We start from the raw sequence: 17,170 nt of genomic DNA on the forward strand, positions 1-17,170 counted from the left end.
ATGGAATTGATCATGCTGAGTGAAATAAGTCAGAGGGAGAGAGAGAGACACAGAATAGTCTCACTCATCTATGGGTTTTAAGAAAAATAAAAGTCATTTTTGCAACAATCCTCAGACTATGAGAGGAGGGCTGGAACTTTCAGCTCACTTCATGAAGTTCACCACAAAGATTGGTGAGTGCAGCTATAGAAATAACTACACAGAGAACTACCATAATCATGTGAATGACTGAGGGAACTGGAAAGACTGTCTGGAGTACAGGTGGGGGTGGGGTGGGATGGAGGGAGATTTGGGACATTGGTGGTTGGAATGTTGCACTGGTGAAGGGGATGTTCTTTGCATGACTGAAACCTAATCACAATCATTTATGTAATCAAGATGTTTAAATAAAGAAAAAAAATTTTTAACTAAAAAAAAAAACTCTAAACTATCAAAAAAAAAAAAAAGGAAAATACTATACATACAAATAAGTTCTTATCTAATAGAGATAAGAACACACAAATCTTGTAGTGCAATGGGACCTTACACCCTGAACATTGACATAATGACCTGGCACAGGCCTCAGAGGTTTGGGTATTTTTCAGTCACCCCTGAACCAGGGAAGCCATCTATGAAACATCCAAAGTTGTCTATGACATCACCTGGACGCAATCCTCTAGCAGGGAAGATCGTACTGCTTCTCTGACATCGATTTACTCAAAAGAGTCTTCCCTTAACACTGAGAAGATTTAAACAAGACCTGCATACTGGACAGGGCTTTCTGCATTGCCCTTTAATTGTGAGTTGAAATTAGACGCCACTCTGCACCATCCTGACTTCAATGTAGGATATACAGATTCCAGGACCTTCAATACAGAAACATGATACCAACAATAGAGACTGTGAAATATATAACTGTGTGGGCACTATGGACAATGACCGGATTGGACAAACTAGTTTGCCTGGAGCCTAGAAATGGTCTTATGTCAGGAAACTTCAGGGGTAGGGTCTCCTTGTACTTAGGCCAATGTTTTTCCTTTCCATAACCCCCATACTTTGGTGGGCCCATGCAAACAATAATTGCCACTCTAACATTGTTTTTACAGTGCTCCTTTGACTCTAAACCTTTAAGAAAACACTACTAAAAATATCTGGAACTGCAAAAAAAAAATGGTTTACATTAGTGTTAACATATATGCTTTTAGTTACACTAGCATTCTGGGGGATAAAGGAGGGAGATAAGGAATATATGCTTGGGAACAGGGATGAAGAAAGGACAACACTGGTGGTGGAAAGGCCCTCATTTGTTGTCACTGTGTACGATTTGTAATTCATTTTGGCCACATAAAAATTGAAAAAAAGGAGTTAAAAAGAAAACAAAAGAAAGTTGTTGGCTTAAATGATTTTCCTCCTACCTTTGATTTTGAGTCTATGTTTGTTCTGACTATTCAGGTGTGTTCCTTGTAAGCAGCATAATTTTGGATTCAGCTTTTTGATCCATTTTGCCACCCTGTGTCTCTTACTAGGTGCATTTAGTCCATTCACCTTGAGATAATTTTCATGGGATTTAGTGTCATCTTTGTGTAGAAGTTCAGTGTGTCTGTTGGTCTGTTTTGTCTGAAAGGAAACCTTTCAGTTTTTCTTTTAAGGCTGGTTTGAGTCTGTAAAGTTTCTGAGCTGTTGTTTGTCTGTGAAGCTATGTACACTTCCTCTAAACCTAAAAGTGAGTCTGGCTGGTTGCTGTCTTCTAGGTGAAGCATTCATTTGGTTGAGTTTTGTCACCATATCCTACCACTGCCTTCTGGCCTTGAGGGTTTCTTGTGACAGGTCTGCTGTAAATCTTAAGGATGCTCCTTTGAATGTAATTTCCCTTTTTGATCTTGCTGCTTTCAGTATTATATCCCTATCTAAGGGATTTGTCATTGTGAATAGGATGTGTATTGGGGTGCTTTTCTTTGGGTCTCTTCGAGCTGGTACTCTTCGTGCATGCAGAATTTGTTTCCACGCAGTATTTAGCACTGAAAATTTCTCTACAAAGATGTCCTTGACTGTTGATTCTTCCTGCGGATTTTTTTTCTGTGTCTCTGGGACTCCATTGATTCTTATTTTATTACTGTTGAGTTTATCAAGGATATCTACTTTTATCTGTTCACATTCTTTGAGTATTTTTTTCCACTGTCTGATCGTTTATTTTTAAGGCTCTTTTCCAATCTCTTCTGTTATATGGAGTTGTTATGCATCTCATCTTCCAGCTGATTCTGTCCTCAGCTGCTGATAGTTTGTTGGAAAGGCTTTTCACTGCTGTTTTCAGTTCATTTACTGAGTTTTTCAGACCTGTTCTTTCAGTTTGGAGTTTTCTGATTTCTACTTTCATATCCTCTTGATTCTTATTTGTGTTCCATTCAACTCGATCTATGCTTTTTTTGAGTTCTATTAACATCCTTCATATTTCTTCTCCTTATCTGAGAGGCTAACTAGGTGGTTGGATCTACTCAGGTCTTCAGAACTGCCCTCTTCATTCTCTATGCATGGACTTTTCCTGTGTTGTTTCCCCATTGTCTCGCCTGTAGTATTGTTTTTTTTGATGTGTAATTGTGGAGTTCATTGGCTAGAAGATGCACACGGCTGCCGTGCTCCCCTGGTACCACCCTTGTGAGCTGGGACCACCAACCTGGGAGCCTTGATGGAATTAAGTTCATTGCAATCATCCTCAGCTGCCTCCCAGAGGAGTCAGGAAGCCAACAGTGGAGGAACACAGAGGCTTTTTAAAAGCTCCAGGCAGGAGACTGGTATAACCCTGTGTCCTGGGACCACCTACCTGGCTGAGGCGCCTTGACGGGATTAAGTGCACTGGGGTCGTCCTCAGTGGCCTCACGCAGGGAGTCACCATTATTTTTAAGTTTATACATTTTTAAAACCTTTATCTTTTTTTCTCACAAACTGGAAGATAAATATACACTCACTAATGGGTTTCTATGTTGAATAGGTTTCAATGTTACAAAGCCTATCATTTTAATATTAATTTTTAAAAAAAGAACAAGAAATGACTTACCATCCAAAAGAATCACTAAACCGGATCCTTTATCTAGGATATCAGCAACAACTGCTTCACATTTTAATTTTCCTAAAACAAAAAGTAAAATAAATAATCAAAATATTTTCAAGGCCATCCATTATTACACACTAGAATTTAACACCTATTTTCACTGTTGAGTAAAGTTGAAAAATTATGGTTCGCTAATCTTCCTCGACTTGTCTGAAAAGTCATTCAATATTAAAAACCATCAGAATAATAGCCATTAAATTTGAAACATCTATAACTCTGATAAGCTAGATTTGGGAGGCAGGAGAAGGGGTTTTAGCTAGAACCTAACAATAGTCATGTGCCATCCTATTTCTTTGATTAGAAGTGACCCCTGGCAATGCTCAGGGGTAAATTATGTATTCAATTTTTGTTTGGGGGTCATACCTAGCTGTGCATACAGGGATGATTTTGTTGAGATTGGGAGACCTTATGGGGTGCCAGTGAGTTAACCCAGGTCAGCATGGCAGATGCATAGCAAATGCGGCTTTTGTTTTTTCTTTTTTAAATAAACATTTTCAAGAATTAAACATTTAAGCTTATAATCACCACAGTCCAAGTACTGTTTAAGAAAAATAATGAGTTCTCTCTGAAACTCGGGACTTTTATGAAAGGAAGAGTGGCATCCTCACACCATCCTCTGCCCTTCAACTACCCCTAGGAACCTGGTATCTCTACATCCAATCAGATGTACTGACAACTCTACTCTATCCACATACTCTCAGGCTAGTGGAAAACTGCAGGGTCTTAATTTGGCCTCAGAATTCCTCTATTGAAGCCCTGGTAACTAAACAGGGGAACTAGACCTAAATCCGGCCCATCACACTGAAATATCAGTATAGGGTAATGGAAATAGTCAATTAGCAGGTCATAAGCAGTATCCCCTTGTATAAAATAATGAATTAGATCAGTATTCAGATAATCAAGAATCTAAAACTCTACTGTCGACACCACGAAACTAAGGACATAGGAAAGACAAAAAGGTGGCAGACAAGGACAAAAGTTCAAGAAAGGCCTCAAACTCAGCAAAATACTCAGAGCTCACTGAGGAGGATCTCAAATCAACATTCCATGCAATTCCAACAGAAATTAAGCAATCACTGGAAATAAAATTTAATCAACTGCAAAAAGAATTGCTTCATAACATGAAAGAATCCAAGTAAATGAAATTGAAAGGGCTCAATAAGACAATAGTCAATAAACCATTGAGACAGTATTCTTAATGCAGATAATTTTATCAGTGAACTGGAAGACAAAATACAAGTCAGCAGCAAAAAGAAGTAGCAAATAAAAGTAAAAGAATAAAAAAGAGTCTAAGATAATTAATGGGTATACTTAATGGGTAAATAAAGATGAATCATCTCCAAATTATAGGAATATGAGAAGAGAAAAAAAAAAGGGGGAAGAATGATTGGTGACAGAAATAACTGAGAACTTCTCTGGTCTTTGGAGAAAGGCTTTGCACAGATTCAGGAGGCCCAAAGTGTATCAGACAAAACACTCAAACAGAACAACATCAAGACAGACAGCAATCAAAATGATAATAATACAAAGAGCCAGACCATTGAAAGCATTAAAAAAATTCAACTACAAAGGAAATAACAAAAATAAAACCTCTCCCATTTGATACCATACAAGCAACAAAATAGTAGCATAACATTAAAATTACTTTAAAGACTTCCAATCTATTCCACTGTCCTGCAAAGTTGTTGTTTAGATTTGAGAGTGAATAAAATCTTTTTAGACAAACAAAGAGATGAAAAGATTTGCTACAACTTAACCCACCTGCAATAATTAATGAAAGGTCACCAATAAGACTTGGCCAGAGCAAAAAGTACAGCAAGCTGTACACAAAGCTGACCAGGATTCAATCACCAGCTCCCCATATGGTCTCCAAAGCCTACCAGGAGAGATTCCTGAGCACAACTAGAAGTCAGTCCTGAACACCGCCGGGTGTAAACTAAAAACAAAACCAACTATAAAAAAAAAAAAAAAAAAAAAAAACCTAAACCCAAAAAATGGCAACACAGAGACTGGAACAATAGTATAGCAAGTAGGGCTCTTGCTTTGCAAGAGGCTAACCTGGGTTCAATCCCTGGCATTCCATATGGACTCTTAGACCTGCCAGGAGTAATTTCTGAGTGTAGAACCAGGAGTAAGCCCTGAATATCACCATGTGCAGCCAAAAAAGAAAAAATGAGAACAGTGTTTTATATCAATAATTTCTATGAATGTCATGGACTGAACACCATTAACATTATTAAACCTGTAGCACTGAAACTCCCACAAGTTTGTTGGGAAAATAAAAATGCTTTAAAAATGAAAGTAGGTTTCAAGCTACTTGCTAACCTCTGTATTATATAACCAAACTATCTAGGATGGTCCGTATATAATTACACGATACTGTGACAACCAAACAGAGAAATGAAACAAACATGCCAAATTTTAGTGAAAGAAAAAAGAGAAGGATGGATTATTGAGCAAGAAGATATTATTGAGAAAAACAAAGTTGAATACTCCAATATATTTGGTTTTATTCTCTCTAATTCAAAATTCTGGGGACCAAAAGAAGACACAGAGGCAAGTATAAGACTGTGAGTTTAATACCCGGTGCGAGATTTACCAAGGTGATCGTAAGGCCCCACTGCCAGAGATCCACAAAGAAGGGAAAAATTTTAATTTGAAGAGATATTTCAATGGACTGAAGCATGTGGGAGGCCCAGGTTCTAAATCCAACATGGTTTAGCCAGATACCCCTGACCCAAGCAAGTATTAACAAGAGTACAAAAGAAAAAAATTATAATCAACAAATTGACTAACATATTTACCCTTATTTAATGAAAATTAATAGCTGGGGAGAAATGAGAAAAAATAGCTGAAATAAAACAGGAATCACAACTTTTTATATATTATACATTAAAACATACACAAACATCCCTCTGGTTGTTAAGAACACAGAACCTCAATAAGCTGTTGGGATTTTGAAGTAATTTATTAAATCATACTACTAAAGAACAGGGTCAAATCACTAAAACAGCTAAGTTTCAATCTAACAGCTGACTTAAACAAAAATCACAGTGAGGTGGTCTGCAGAAGGGACAGATAAATGCCATTTTAACACAATGACATATTTGGAAGGCTGGTCTGAAAAAAGCTTGTAGTAGTATTCTAGAATTAGTGTATCAAGAACTCACCTGATCTGGGAAGTGGCTTATACAACTCCAGATATTGCTCTCCATGGAGAATCTGTTAAGAGAAATGAAACTTTACTATTAGATTTCCTATTTCCACTTTCTCTCTTCCAGACTTCCTTTGTATAGACATTACTAAGCATACATGATACTGCACTGCCGATAGCTCCTATCATTATGACCCCAAAATTATATATCAATTTTGCTCCTACTTCTTATTAATATAGAAATCAGCAATCCCTCAATCTGTCAGTCAGCTCTCATGCAACACAGAAGAGATAATACATGTGGCTCTCATTCTAGACACCAGGCTTTCATTAATCTTTCCTTGATACCTACAGATTAGATACCAACAGAGAAGCTATGCTGCATTGTTTTTCCAAAGCTCGCTGTTGTGCCTGGAACATTGGAGTACTCAATATGTATCAAGTGGATAAAAATGAAAAACTATTTAGAACTAATAAAGTTATTTCAGGTCACACACACCAAACACTAATGACTCAGTCAAAACACCAGCGTAAACCCTGAATCCTGTTCAAAGTAAAAACACTATCCATACACCTATCCTTCAAGTTAAGCTGCCTACTAAGGGCACTGCTCAACCTCAATCAAAGCAACAATCCACAGAAAAATGTTTGAAAACAGAAGGGTGGAAAAATAAAAAACTTGACCCCTTACTGAAATGGCCAAATGCCTTTGTTTCGGAAACAGATTAATTCCAAGTCTTTCTCAGATTCCAGAGGGCAGTGGACTCAGAGAAGTGTGGAAATAAGAAGAGCAGGGAGATAGCACCAGCAACAAATCAGGCACAAAAGGACATAAATGAAGGGCAGCTGCCATGCACCTGAGGCTTTAAAACTTCAGGCTGGGAAAATCAGGTTCAGATTTCCCCAGTGCTCATCAGTCCCATGTCACACTCTGAACATTGTTGATGATTTCTAACGCCTCCCAGCACGATGGGAGATTTTGGGAGCATTCACTTTAATGTTCTATATTTACATTACCCAAATAGAAGAAGAATATGTGGCAAATGTCACAAGAGAGTGAATGAAACCACAACTGCCAGACATCACTCTACTAGTCATGAAAGTTCTCATGACTTTATCAATCCCCCAGAAATACTGGGAGAAATATAAACAGGGTCCTAGCTCTACAAATCACCAGCTCTCTGTCACTGGGCAGCCTCCTTGCCTCTTCCAGGTTTGACATCCATACAAACTAGTCTCCACATAGTAACAGAAAGAGTTGGTTGGGGAACATAACCAGCCTTTTCATCGCTCAGCTCAAAATGCTTCAGTCCCTCCTTATTGTTCAGAGAACAAGCTGAAACCCCACTAAAAGCAACAAGGTTCTCTTCTCCTACCACTATCTCTACAATCCCCCTACAGATATAGTGGCCCCCTTGACAATGAGGTGAAGTGGGGAGGCGTGGCAGGATTACATGTGTGTTTTCATATTTAACAAATATTCAACACCCCTCAAATACTCTTCAACTAGATAAAACTTCACATGCACACAGTTATAAACTGGCAATTTCAGGAAGAGGCCGGTTGAAGTCCTCGCCCTGTCAAAGCCATGCCAACTATACCCACCACCCAGAATCATAGCTTAGCCAATGGCCCTGCTTCACCACTCATCTGCAGCTCTCTGCAGGTATATATACCATTCTAATCAAAACTCCAGGTATGCTGCTATTTGGGCTGAAATCACCAAAACTTTCTGGAGTATGAGTACCCTCCCAAGCCTTCTCTTACTTTCAGAAGCCCTAAAGGCCCATGAAAGCCACAGTATCAACAATAGTGCTTGGAATTTCTGGAATTCTGCATATGTAGTCACACAACAATTCCAAATCTTTTAATACTTTCATCCCAGTAGAAACACACCAATTTAGAAGCCAACAGTGTATTTGAAGCCATCTAATGTTCAGACACAAATGAAGTAACAGAAAGATCAACTAGCAAGAACTTAGTAACCTTCTGACAATGACTTGATGCAATATGCAGGATGCAACATGCAGGATGCAACAATTTTCATAAATTTTCTTGTTGATGTACTTTTTTTTCTTTTTTAAATAATTTCACTCCCACTGACCTGGAAATAAGTGCATCATTATCAACTATGTCATACATGGTCTTAAATACAATAATTTATGTATTTTTTTTAAAATTTGACCTGTTCCTTTACCAGTTTTACAAGGATTACTCTCACCTTTTAACAAATGATGATACTGAAACTTAAAGAAGTTAAAAAGAAAACTTGATCAAATATAAAATAAACACCAGGAAGAGAATTTGAGACATTATGCCAGGTCTGAAGACCTGTGCATAACTAATGTTTCCTCTTCTTTGCTAACCTTTCATTTCACTATTATTTTTTGTGCAAGTGCTACACTAAGCTTTCATTCCCAAATTAATCACCATCAATTACTTCATTAGTACAGACACACACACACACACACACACAAACACACACACACATAATGTAACATTTATTGATCAAATTTAAGGAAACAGAAGAGATGCAAAATATGGTCTAACATTGTGCATTACCTTTGCAAGGTTGACTGAAAGGCCTGGAATCTCTGCTAATCCTCCACCCATTAGACAACTCTGAGCTATGATAACTCCAAAGGTAGGCAAAGGTGAAAAATCAGAACTTCCTTCATAAATAAATTTCAAGTCCTTGGGTTCTTTGACCGAGGCACCCACTCCAAGGGCATACATAATGGCTTCCAATTCTGAATACGTAGCAAAAAATGGAGGAAATTTATAGCCAATAGCACCAGTCTGCAAGAGAAAATAATATTTTCATTAGCATTTCAATAGCAATTTTCTCTGATATTTCTGTCAAATCTTTACATTTTTAACTTTTCAAAACTATTAACAGTTTACATACCCAATCTTTGCTTTGAAAAAAGAAATAACTTATTTTAGTGAACTTGATGGAGTATAATAATTCTTGTTTTCTTTTTCTTTTTTTTTTTTTTTTTGGTTTTTGGACCACACCCGGTGACACTTGGGGGTTACTCCTGGCTATGCGCTCAGAAGTCGCTCCTGGCTTAGGGGACCATATGGGATACCGGGGGATCGAACCGCGGTCCATCCAAGGCTAGCGCAGGCAAGGCAGGCACCTTACCTCTAGCCTGGCCCCTATTTTTCAATAGTAAGTAAAAAGGGACTTTATTTACAAAGTGCTTTATATTGCTTCTTCTTGCTAGCAAATATTGTTTCATTTTCAACTTTACTATCTCGATGCTTCTTAAAAAGCAGGTGCTGGAGATATAGTATAGTAGGTGAGGTACTTGCTTACACAGGACAACCCAGTTTTTGTTTTTGTTTTGTTTTGGTTTTTGGTTTTTGGGTCACACCCGGCAGCGCTCAGGGGTTCGTCCTGGCTCTACACTCAGAAATCACTCCTTGCAGGCTTCGGGGACCATATGGGATGCCGGGATTCGAACCACCATCTTTCTGAATGCAAGGCAAACACCCTGCCTCCATGCTATCTCTCCAGTACCACAACCCAGTTTTTGTCATTGCCATTACTTATGATCCCCTAAACACCACCACAAGTAATCCCTGAGTACAGAGCCAGGAATATGCCCTTAGCACAACCAGGTGTGGACAAAAATAACAACAACAAAAATACAAGAAATAATAATTTGGGGCCGGAGAGATAGCATGGAGGTAAGGTGTTTGCCTTTCATGCAGAAGGTCATCGGTTCGAATCCCGGCGTCCCATAGGGTCCCCTGTGCCTGCCAGGAGCAATTTCTGAGCATGGAGCCAGGAGTAACCCCTGAGCACTGCCGGGTGTGACCCAAGAAAACCACAAAAAAAAAAAAAAAGAAATAATAATTTGCTATAAGAATAAATTGCTCTATAAAATCTACTGTAAAATATATAACTAAATAAGCAAAACACTGCTTAATGCCTGAAATAAGTAAGACTGGAGTCATAAAGGATTTCTAAAAAATACATATTTACCTGCAATTCCTCCCAAAGGGTCTCCTTTATTAACTGAATATTATATTTTTCTATTTGGGGATTATATAGTTTACATAAAGTATACATAAAGTATAAATGAGGGTATTAAAGAACAACAGAATTTTCCCTTTTTTTTTTTTTTTTTTTTTGGTTTTTTGTTGGGGTCACACCTGGCAGCACTCAGGGGTTCCTCCTGGCTCTACACTCAGAAATCGCTCCTGGCAGGCTCAGGGGACCCTATGGGATGGCAGAATTCGAACCTCTGTCCTTCCCCATGCAAGGCAAATGCCTTACCTCCATGCTATCTCTCCGGCCCGAATTTTCACTTTCATTCTAAAGCAAGAATTGGCAAATGATAACAGAGATAAGACTGCTTTTACCATTTTAAAGAATGGTAAAATATAAATCAAATAAAAAGAACAGCACCAAGGACGAGAGAGCATGCCTAAAGTGCATCAAGTCTAGTGTTTGACCCCAGCACCACCATTTTTAGCCCTGAAGGCTTGTAAATTCTACAGCATGTGGCCCAGATGACCTTCAGACCTGCAGAATCCTAGCAGCACTGCAATCAATCACATATTATCCAGAGTGGTTCCTGGCCCCCAAGCAATGCTTGGAAGGCCAAATAATAAAGAAACATGGGGAAACTATGTAACAGAAAGTGGTACATGTTCTGGAGGGTCTAAAATATTCACCATCTGGCCCATTTAAAACAAAAAAACAAAAAACAAAAACCTGCCAATCCCTAAAGTTAAGATTACAATTGTAAACTGATTGTATTCTTGCATTAAAATTCTAATATTTTTCTTGAGGGGGTAGTACTAAGCCAAGCCTACTGCCCTGAACCACAAACACCTAACTCAAAGATGACAAATGATTTCCTTTTTACTATCAAAAAACTACATTTCTTTAAGGGTAAATATAATGACTGTAAGTCAGCAAAATTCCCATAAGCTATAACCACAATTTTATCAGAATTTCTAATAGGGCAGGCAACTTTTTACTTGCAGTCATGATGAAATATTTCAAAATACAATCAATATTTTCCTTTAAAAGAAGTGAGTCAGAAGAGTCACTAAAGTGACTATTTTTCCCTAAAATGTTAAAAGAAGCCAAAGAGGGTAAGATCCTTATCTTCCATGCAGATAACCTGGGCTCAATCTCTGACACTGTATGTAGTCCCTTGAATACTTTCAAAAGTCATCCCTGAGCGCAGATCCAGAGTTAAGTGATGAACATTGCAGGGTATGACCCAAAACAAAAACAAAAAAATATTTAATAAGGTTTTTTTTAGGCAGAGATACAGGGGGTAAAACAGTTATCAAATAATGCTCAAATAAAGGGACATCTGTCCATCTGTGTGGAAGAATACAAAAGAATAGCTACTATTAATAGTTTGGTCTTAGTTTAATCCAATTCTACACCTTCTTAATACATATTTGATATAAAAATGATGTGTGGTTACTGTTTTCTCTTACTTAACACTTAAAAGCTTTGGAAAAAATTTTTGCAAGAGACCAGAGACAAGGGGAAATCTTCAGACTTGGGCTAGTTTTAGTTTCTACACTTACAAATCCAGATGTAGCAGCTGTTGCTGTGTGGCTGGTATTATTGGTGGACACTCTCCCATTGGCATTGATTTCACTGAGAACTTCAACCAAACCACTCATTGATTCTAAAACACAATAATAATAACAATAATAATAATAAATAAAACAAGAACAATTATACTTTTGTTAAAGCTATAGTAATGTGACAATAGACTAGAAAAATTACTCCTATAACTCTATCTAGCAAGCCAGCTGCGATCCTAACTGTCACCCCATACTGGGCTGGATGTTCTCTGATCATCAAGACAAAAAACTGAGAAAGGTTGAAAAAGACGAAACAGATGCCAAAAGCTGAACATGCCCTGCAAAGATTATGGTACTACAGTGGCTCTGAGCCTCAGCTGTTCTTAAAGCAATTTTATCACTCTGCTTCAGGATCCATGCTCTTTATGCTGGGAGAGAAACCAAAATTGCCCTTCTCTTTTCTGGGACAGAACAATGACAAGGCATAAAGACAGTACTGAAATTTTAGACTACAGAAAACTATCATAGCCAGGGAGTTAGGGCAGGATTCGAAAGCTACTGTTCTAGGTCCTAAATTTCTAGTTAAGAAAAGAGATTCCTAGAACAGCGATATATGTCCCAGGAGTCTGAAGACTCAGGGGTCTTTCTAAGAAACTTAGCTGTGAGCCTCCATCCAAACTCAGATGAAATAATCAGCACCCACAGAGAGAAAGATTAGCAGGAATACCCACCAATCCTGGCAGCAGGAAACAACAGACTCACAGCCCACTAATCCTTGGCCGCCCCAGCCAGACACTGTAAGAGGTGGTGGCCAGGGAAGAGAAAGTTTTGCACACAGCGACAGACCTCCATAATCTGCTCAGAGCTCAAAAAATGTGAGAATTTTGGGAACTTAAGTAGTAACATCTATAAAACAAGCATACTGGACAAGTGTCTGCAAAGTCCCAATTCTAAAAGGAAGATGATATTTTTAAGCCATACTTCAATGCTCGAGGTATACTTTCCTTTAGAATCGCATGATTCCGTCCACTCTTTCTCCTCACATTTCAGTCTAATATTGCTAAGGCAAAAGACTGAAATTAACATCAATACAAAGACTTCTAATGTATTTCTTTCTTTTATTTTCATTCATGTTCAATTGGTAGGTGACTTATTCATGAGACTGAACTTATCTCAATTATCACAATACAATTTATAGAAAATACTGACTTTAAGGACACAGCATCATGCTATTAACTGATTGAGAGAAAGTATAATGAAAATTTCAGTGAGTGTGTTCCAGGAAGTGGAAAGTATATATTCTTCTACGACATTTTAAACAAAAAATTATCCATACAGAAAAAGAAAGCCTTTTCTCTAAAATCATCCTGATGTATCTTTCCAAGAAGGATATTTTAAATTTCACACATATGTGTGTGTGTGTGTGTGTGTGTGTGTGAATTTCTACAGGGGAAAAAATATAACTTTCACTTATCATCTCTGGAATCTCATAAGTGAATCAACAATTCAAGGTAGTAAACTAAATATTTCCTAGGAGTTCAGCACTATACTAGCAATAAATACAAAAGAGATACACTGTTTATAGCCTATAAGAGAACTTACTAGAACAATTCTGAGACCACATGCTTAAGAAACAAAAGCCGTGGAAGGCACTTTAGGATTAGAGCAATCAGAACTGAGGTAGTCCAAGATTACAGGGGGAAGTTCTGATGAACATCTAGGGCTTGGGTTTTCCTAAAGGAGTCCAAAGATGAATAGAGACTGAGAGAAAAAGCACTGAACCCGAGTGCCTATCTATTCACTAGGCAGGCTGAGTCCATGTCTGCGAAACTAGTTACCTGTGCATTCTCTACGAGAACAAACACTCACAACCCTCCAACCACACAAAAAGGTGATAAAACAACTGGAAGACTGGTGATGGGAACGACACCACTATCTGCAATCTAAAGAGTTCTGACACCTACTAGAGCAGAGAATGTGCTCTTGATGGTTGAGATGACTTCTTAAGAGAAGAGAATGCCTGATGCTTCTGCTTCACCAAAGAGCACTGAACTTGTTTACCTTGAATTGTCTTAGGTTTGCTGGCATCATCGAAGTCACATATCTTCATCCAGTTAGCCTTCACTGCCTCGGGAGTCATTGGCTGATTCTTCTGTCTGGCAATGGCACCGAGGGTCCGCTCCCAACGTACTGGTTATAGAAACAAAACTAAAAGACTGAGTTTCCAAGAAAGGAAAATTTATAAATACCCTTGGGATTGTTTCCTAACTTTCAAAAGAAGGGAAAGGGTGTGGAGACAGGTTCTAAATTCCTAGTGAGTTACACTACCAGACTTAGCAAGCATTTTTTCTAAATTAAAAATTCCATTAGGATATCAAATTTTTTCTCTCTATTATTTGATACCAAGAGAAAACCTTCCCCTCCTCTCTGACTCAGATAGATGCAGAGGTAGAATAAAATGCTGAATCAGAAACATTATCATTTTCACTATACAGAATTGCTCCAGATACTGACTGTATGACCACAAATCACTCAAGATTGCAGAAGAGAACTTTGTTGGGCAGCTAACTTAACATCTTTCGTGGGATAATAGATCTAAACTTCAAATAATCCAAAATTAGTGTACATGTGAACTAATCCTACATGATTCAACCTTCTCTCTGAGCTTGCTTTTCCACAGGAAATCACAATTAGGATGAACAAATACCAAAAAAACGTAAGTGCTGAATAGCACCACAAAAAGACCATTTTCTTTTTGAAAATTCAGAAATACAAATAACTACTGATAGCCTTATTTATCATAATAAGATCCTGAAGGCTATTAAAATTTAACCATACAAAGAACAGAACAGCACACCTACTAATGAAATATCAGACAAACTCTCCACTGCAAATTCATCTTTCTCTGTAAAATAGACATCATAAGATACTCAAGAGTGAACAGCATATTTTAACTATATGAAAATTCACAATGAAAATAATAGAATCTACAGTAGGCTGTAGCAATTCTTTCATGGATGACAACTTTTTAACTGGCAGCCGCCAACAGAACCATGACCCAAAACACTGGCATTGTCACAAAAGATAATGATCCTATTTGGAACTCACAAGATATGAGAAATGGCACAAGGGATGGTTGAAGCTGGACTTCACTTTAATGTTGGGCTAAAAGAAAATTATGTTTAATTTCTGGCAGTTTAATTTCTGTCCCAGGGAGTTCCACAAAGTATCTTCTTGATATCTAATGTGCCAAGGAAAACATAAAGATTTGGAGTACCAGGCCATTATGCATTCTAGAATAGGAGTCTTCCCTTCTCAAATGTGCCTTCCCTCTCACTCATTTCTCTGCTAAGACAGAAAGAACAAGTACTGAAGAGACTAGAAACATGGGAAGACAAACATCCACATAAAGAGTGTTTGTGCTATCTGAAAAACACTCAGTACCAAGACAGGCTAGTCTTTGTTAAGAAAATGAAACAGCTTTTACACAGTACTTAGAGATTTTAGTGTATCTCTGCTGTTCTAACAATATCCAGGTTTGAATATGTGCAAAACAATTCAAAGGTTCTGACAAGCTCTTCCCAAAGTTCTTAATGGGAAATGCAGGCTTAAAGAGAGAGCAACAACATAGTGCAAAATTAAAACACTTACATTTTCCAATCCAGCCTGCTCCAACCTAAAAAAAAAAGAGAGAGAGAGAGAGGAGAGGGTAGTTATACTTTCTAATGTGCATAATATTCACAAATATCTTTAATGAAAACTCTAGGATATTACAATACTGGATGATAAGTGATATTCACAAATATCTTTAATGAAAACTCTAGGATATTACAATACTGGATGATAAGTGATGAGCATGGCAGAGCTCTAAAAAATAAATGGGCAGTCTGTGATAGAAACCAAAAAAGGCCCAGCAGCTTTTGGGGGCCAGAGCGATAAGACAGAGGGTAGGTGCATGTCTTGCATGCAGTTGACCCAGTTTCAATCCTCGGCAACCCAAATGTTCCCCTGAGCACTGCCAGGAGTGATTCCTGAATGCAGAACCAGGAGTACGACTTGAACACTGCCAAAAAAAGATAAAACAACAACAACGCAGCAGCTTTAGAAGATATATAAGAAGCAAATATAACCCGGACATTAGAAGGCAAGATAGAGAGCAGTCTGTTGATTCACTATGGTCCTGATGAAATAATTCGATTTCTCTAAATTGGAGTAGCCTCTTCTGGAAGATCAGGACAATTAATTACACTTCCAGGGGTCATGGTCTAGCACATTACATGCTCAAACTACATGCTCCTCTAAAAAGATCTAATTAGTGAATAGTGTGAAAATCAAAGGAAAACAAAATCTGGTCTGACTTACTGTAGAGCAGAGTCATTTTATTTTTTTCCTGACAGAATGTAATATTAATGTTTTCAGTACAGAATCATTTCAATGAAACTTTGGGTGAGGAGGACCCAAAGGAGACCTCCTAGCCCTTTTCTGGAGCCCAGGCCAAGTGAGTCCAGTAGTGAGTAAGGTACTGAGGACCAGTGATCAGGTCCTGACTGGGCCCAGAGGTGCTGTGAGCAAGAGGGAGGCAGTGGCCACCAGAGCAAAACTCAGCAACAGTGCTGCATGACCCTGCAGGGCTTCGTGCATGTGCTTAAGCCCTATGAGCTCTCTCCTCCGTCCCATAACAAAAAGGGGGATAAGGTAAATGGCTAAATATATTTAACAGCAGCACACAGAGAAATTTTTAATAGAGAATAGCTCATCTGTACCTGATGTAAAGAAAATGATATTTATGGTATCAACAATTACAACCACAGTATGCCAGAAATGAGTAGAATTCAGCACACAGTCCACTGTCAGTAGAGGGCACACATCATAGTGGCATCAGAATCTGCCTTACATCATTGTTTCCTTTCAATTACCATGCCCACCCCTTTACGAAAGACCAATTAGTCTTGATGCTGTAAAGCAGGCATGATATGATAACAGGCAAGAAAGATACCATCTTATGGCCAGAGCAATAGTACAGCAGGTAGGGTGTTTGCCTTGCACAGGGCCAACCTGGGGTCAATCATAGGCTCCCTATCTTATCTGATCCCTTGCGCCCTCCTGGAGCACTGCGACTATCACCCAAAAATCAGGAGGAAAAATGTATCCTTTGGGCCAACAAGACAGTTCAAAGGGCCGAAACGTACAGAGGTCCGATCCCAAGCTCTGTCAAGAAGAGCCCTCAAATTTCTCCAAAGATGGTGACAGCTTGTTATTCTCAGGTGCTAGAAACGATTGTTCCTACTGAGTCAAATGATTGACACCTAACACTCAAGAATCTATCGAGGGCCCGGAGAGATAGCACAGCGGCGTTTGCCTTG

The 17,170-nt window shown here is 38.4% G+C and overlaps 1 protein-coding gene across 1 annotated transcript in view; it reads right to left on the reverse strand.

Moving 5' to 3' along the window:
- Positions 1–17,170, reverse strand: part of HSD17B4 (hydroxysteroid 17-beta dehydrogenase 4) — a 77,968-nt gene that overhangs the window by 33,236 nt on the left and 27,562 nt on the right. Inside the window, exons 10-15 of the mRNA XM_049771390.1 lie at positions 15,459–15,483; positions 13,869–13,997; positions 11,805–11,908; positions 8,802–9,038; positions 6,256–6,307; positions 3,032–3,103 (exon numbers count right to left, since the gene is read on the reverse strand). Of these exons, the coding sequence (XP_049627347.1) occupies positions 3,032–3,103; positions 6,256–6,307; positions 8,802–9,038; positions 11,805–11,908; positions 13,869–13,997; positions 15,459–15,483 (619 nt within the window). The remainder of the gene's footprint in view (positions 1–3,031; positions 3,104–6,255; positions 6,308–8,801; positions 9,039–11,804; positions 11,909–13,868; positions 13,998–15,458; positions 15,484–17,170) is intronic.

This window comes from Suncus etruscus, chromosome 4 (assembly GCF_024139225.1).
Source record: "Suncus etruscus isolate mSunEtr1 chromosome 4, mSunEtr1.pri.cur, whole genome shotgun sequence".
Taxonomy (NCBI): Eukaryota; Metazoa; Chordata; class Mammalia; order Eulipotyphla; family Soricidae; genus Suncus; species Suncus etruscus.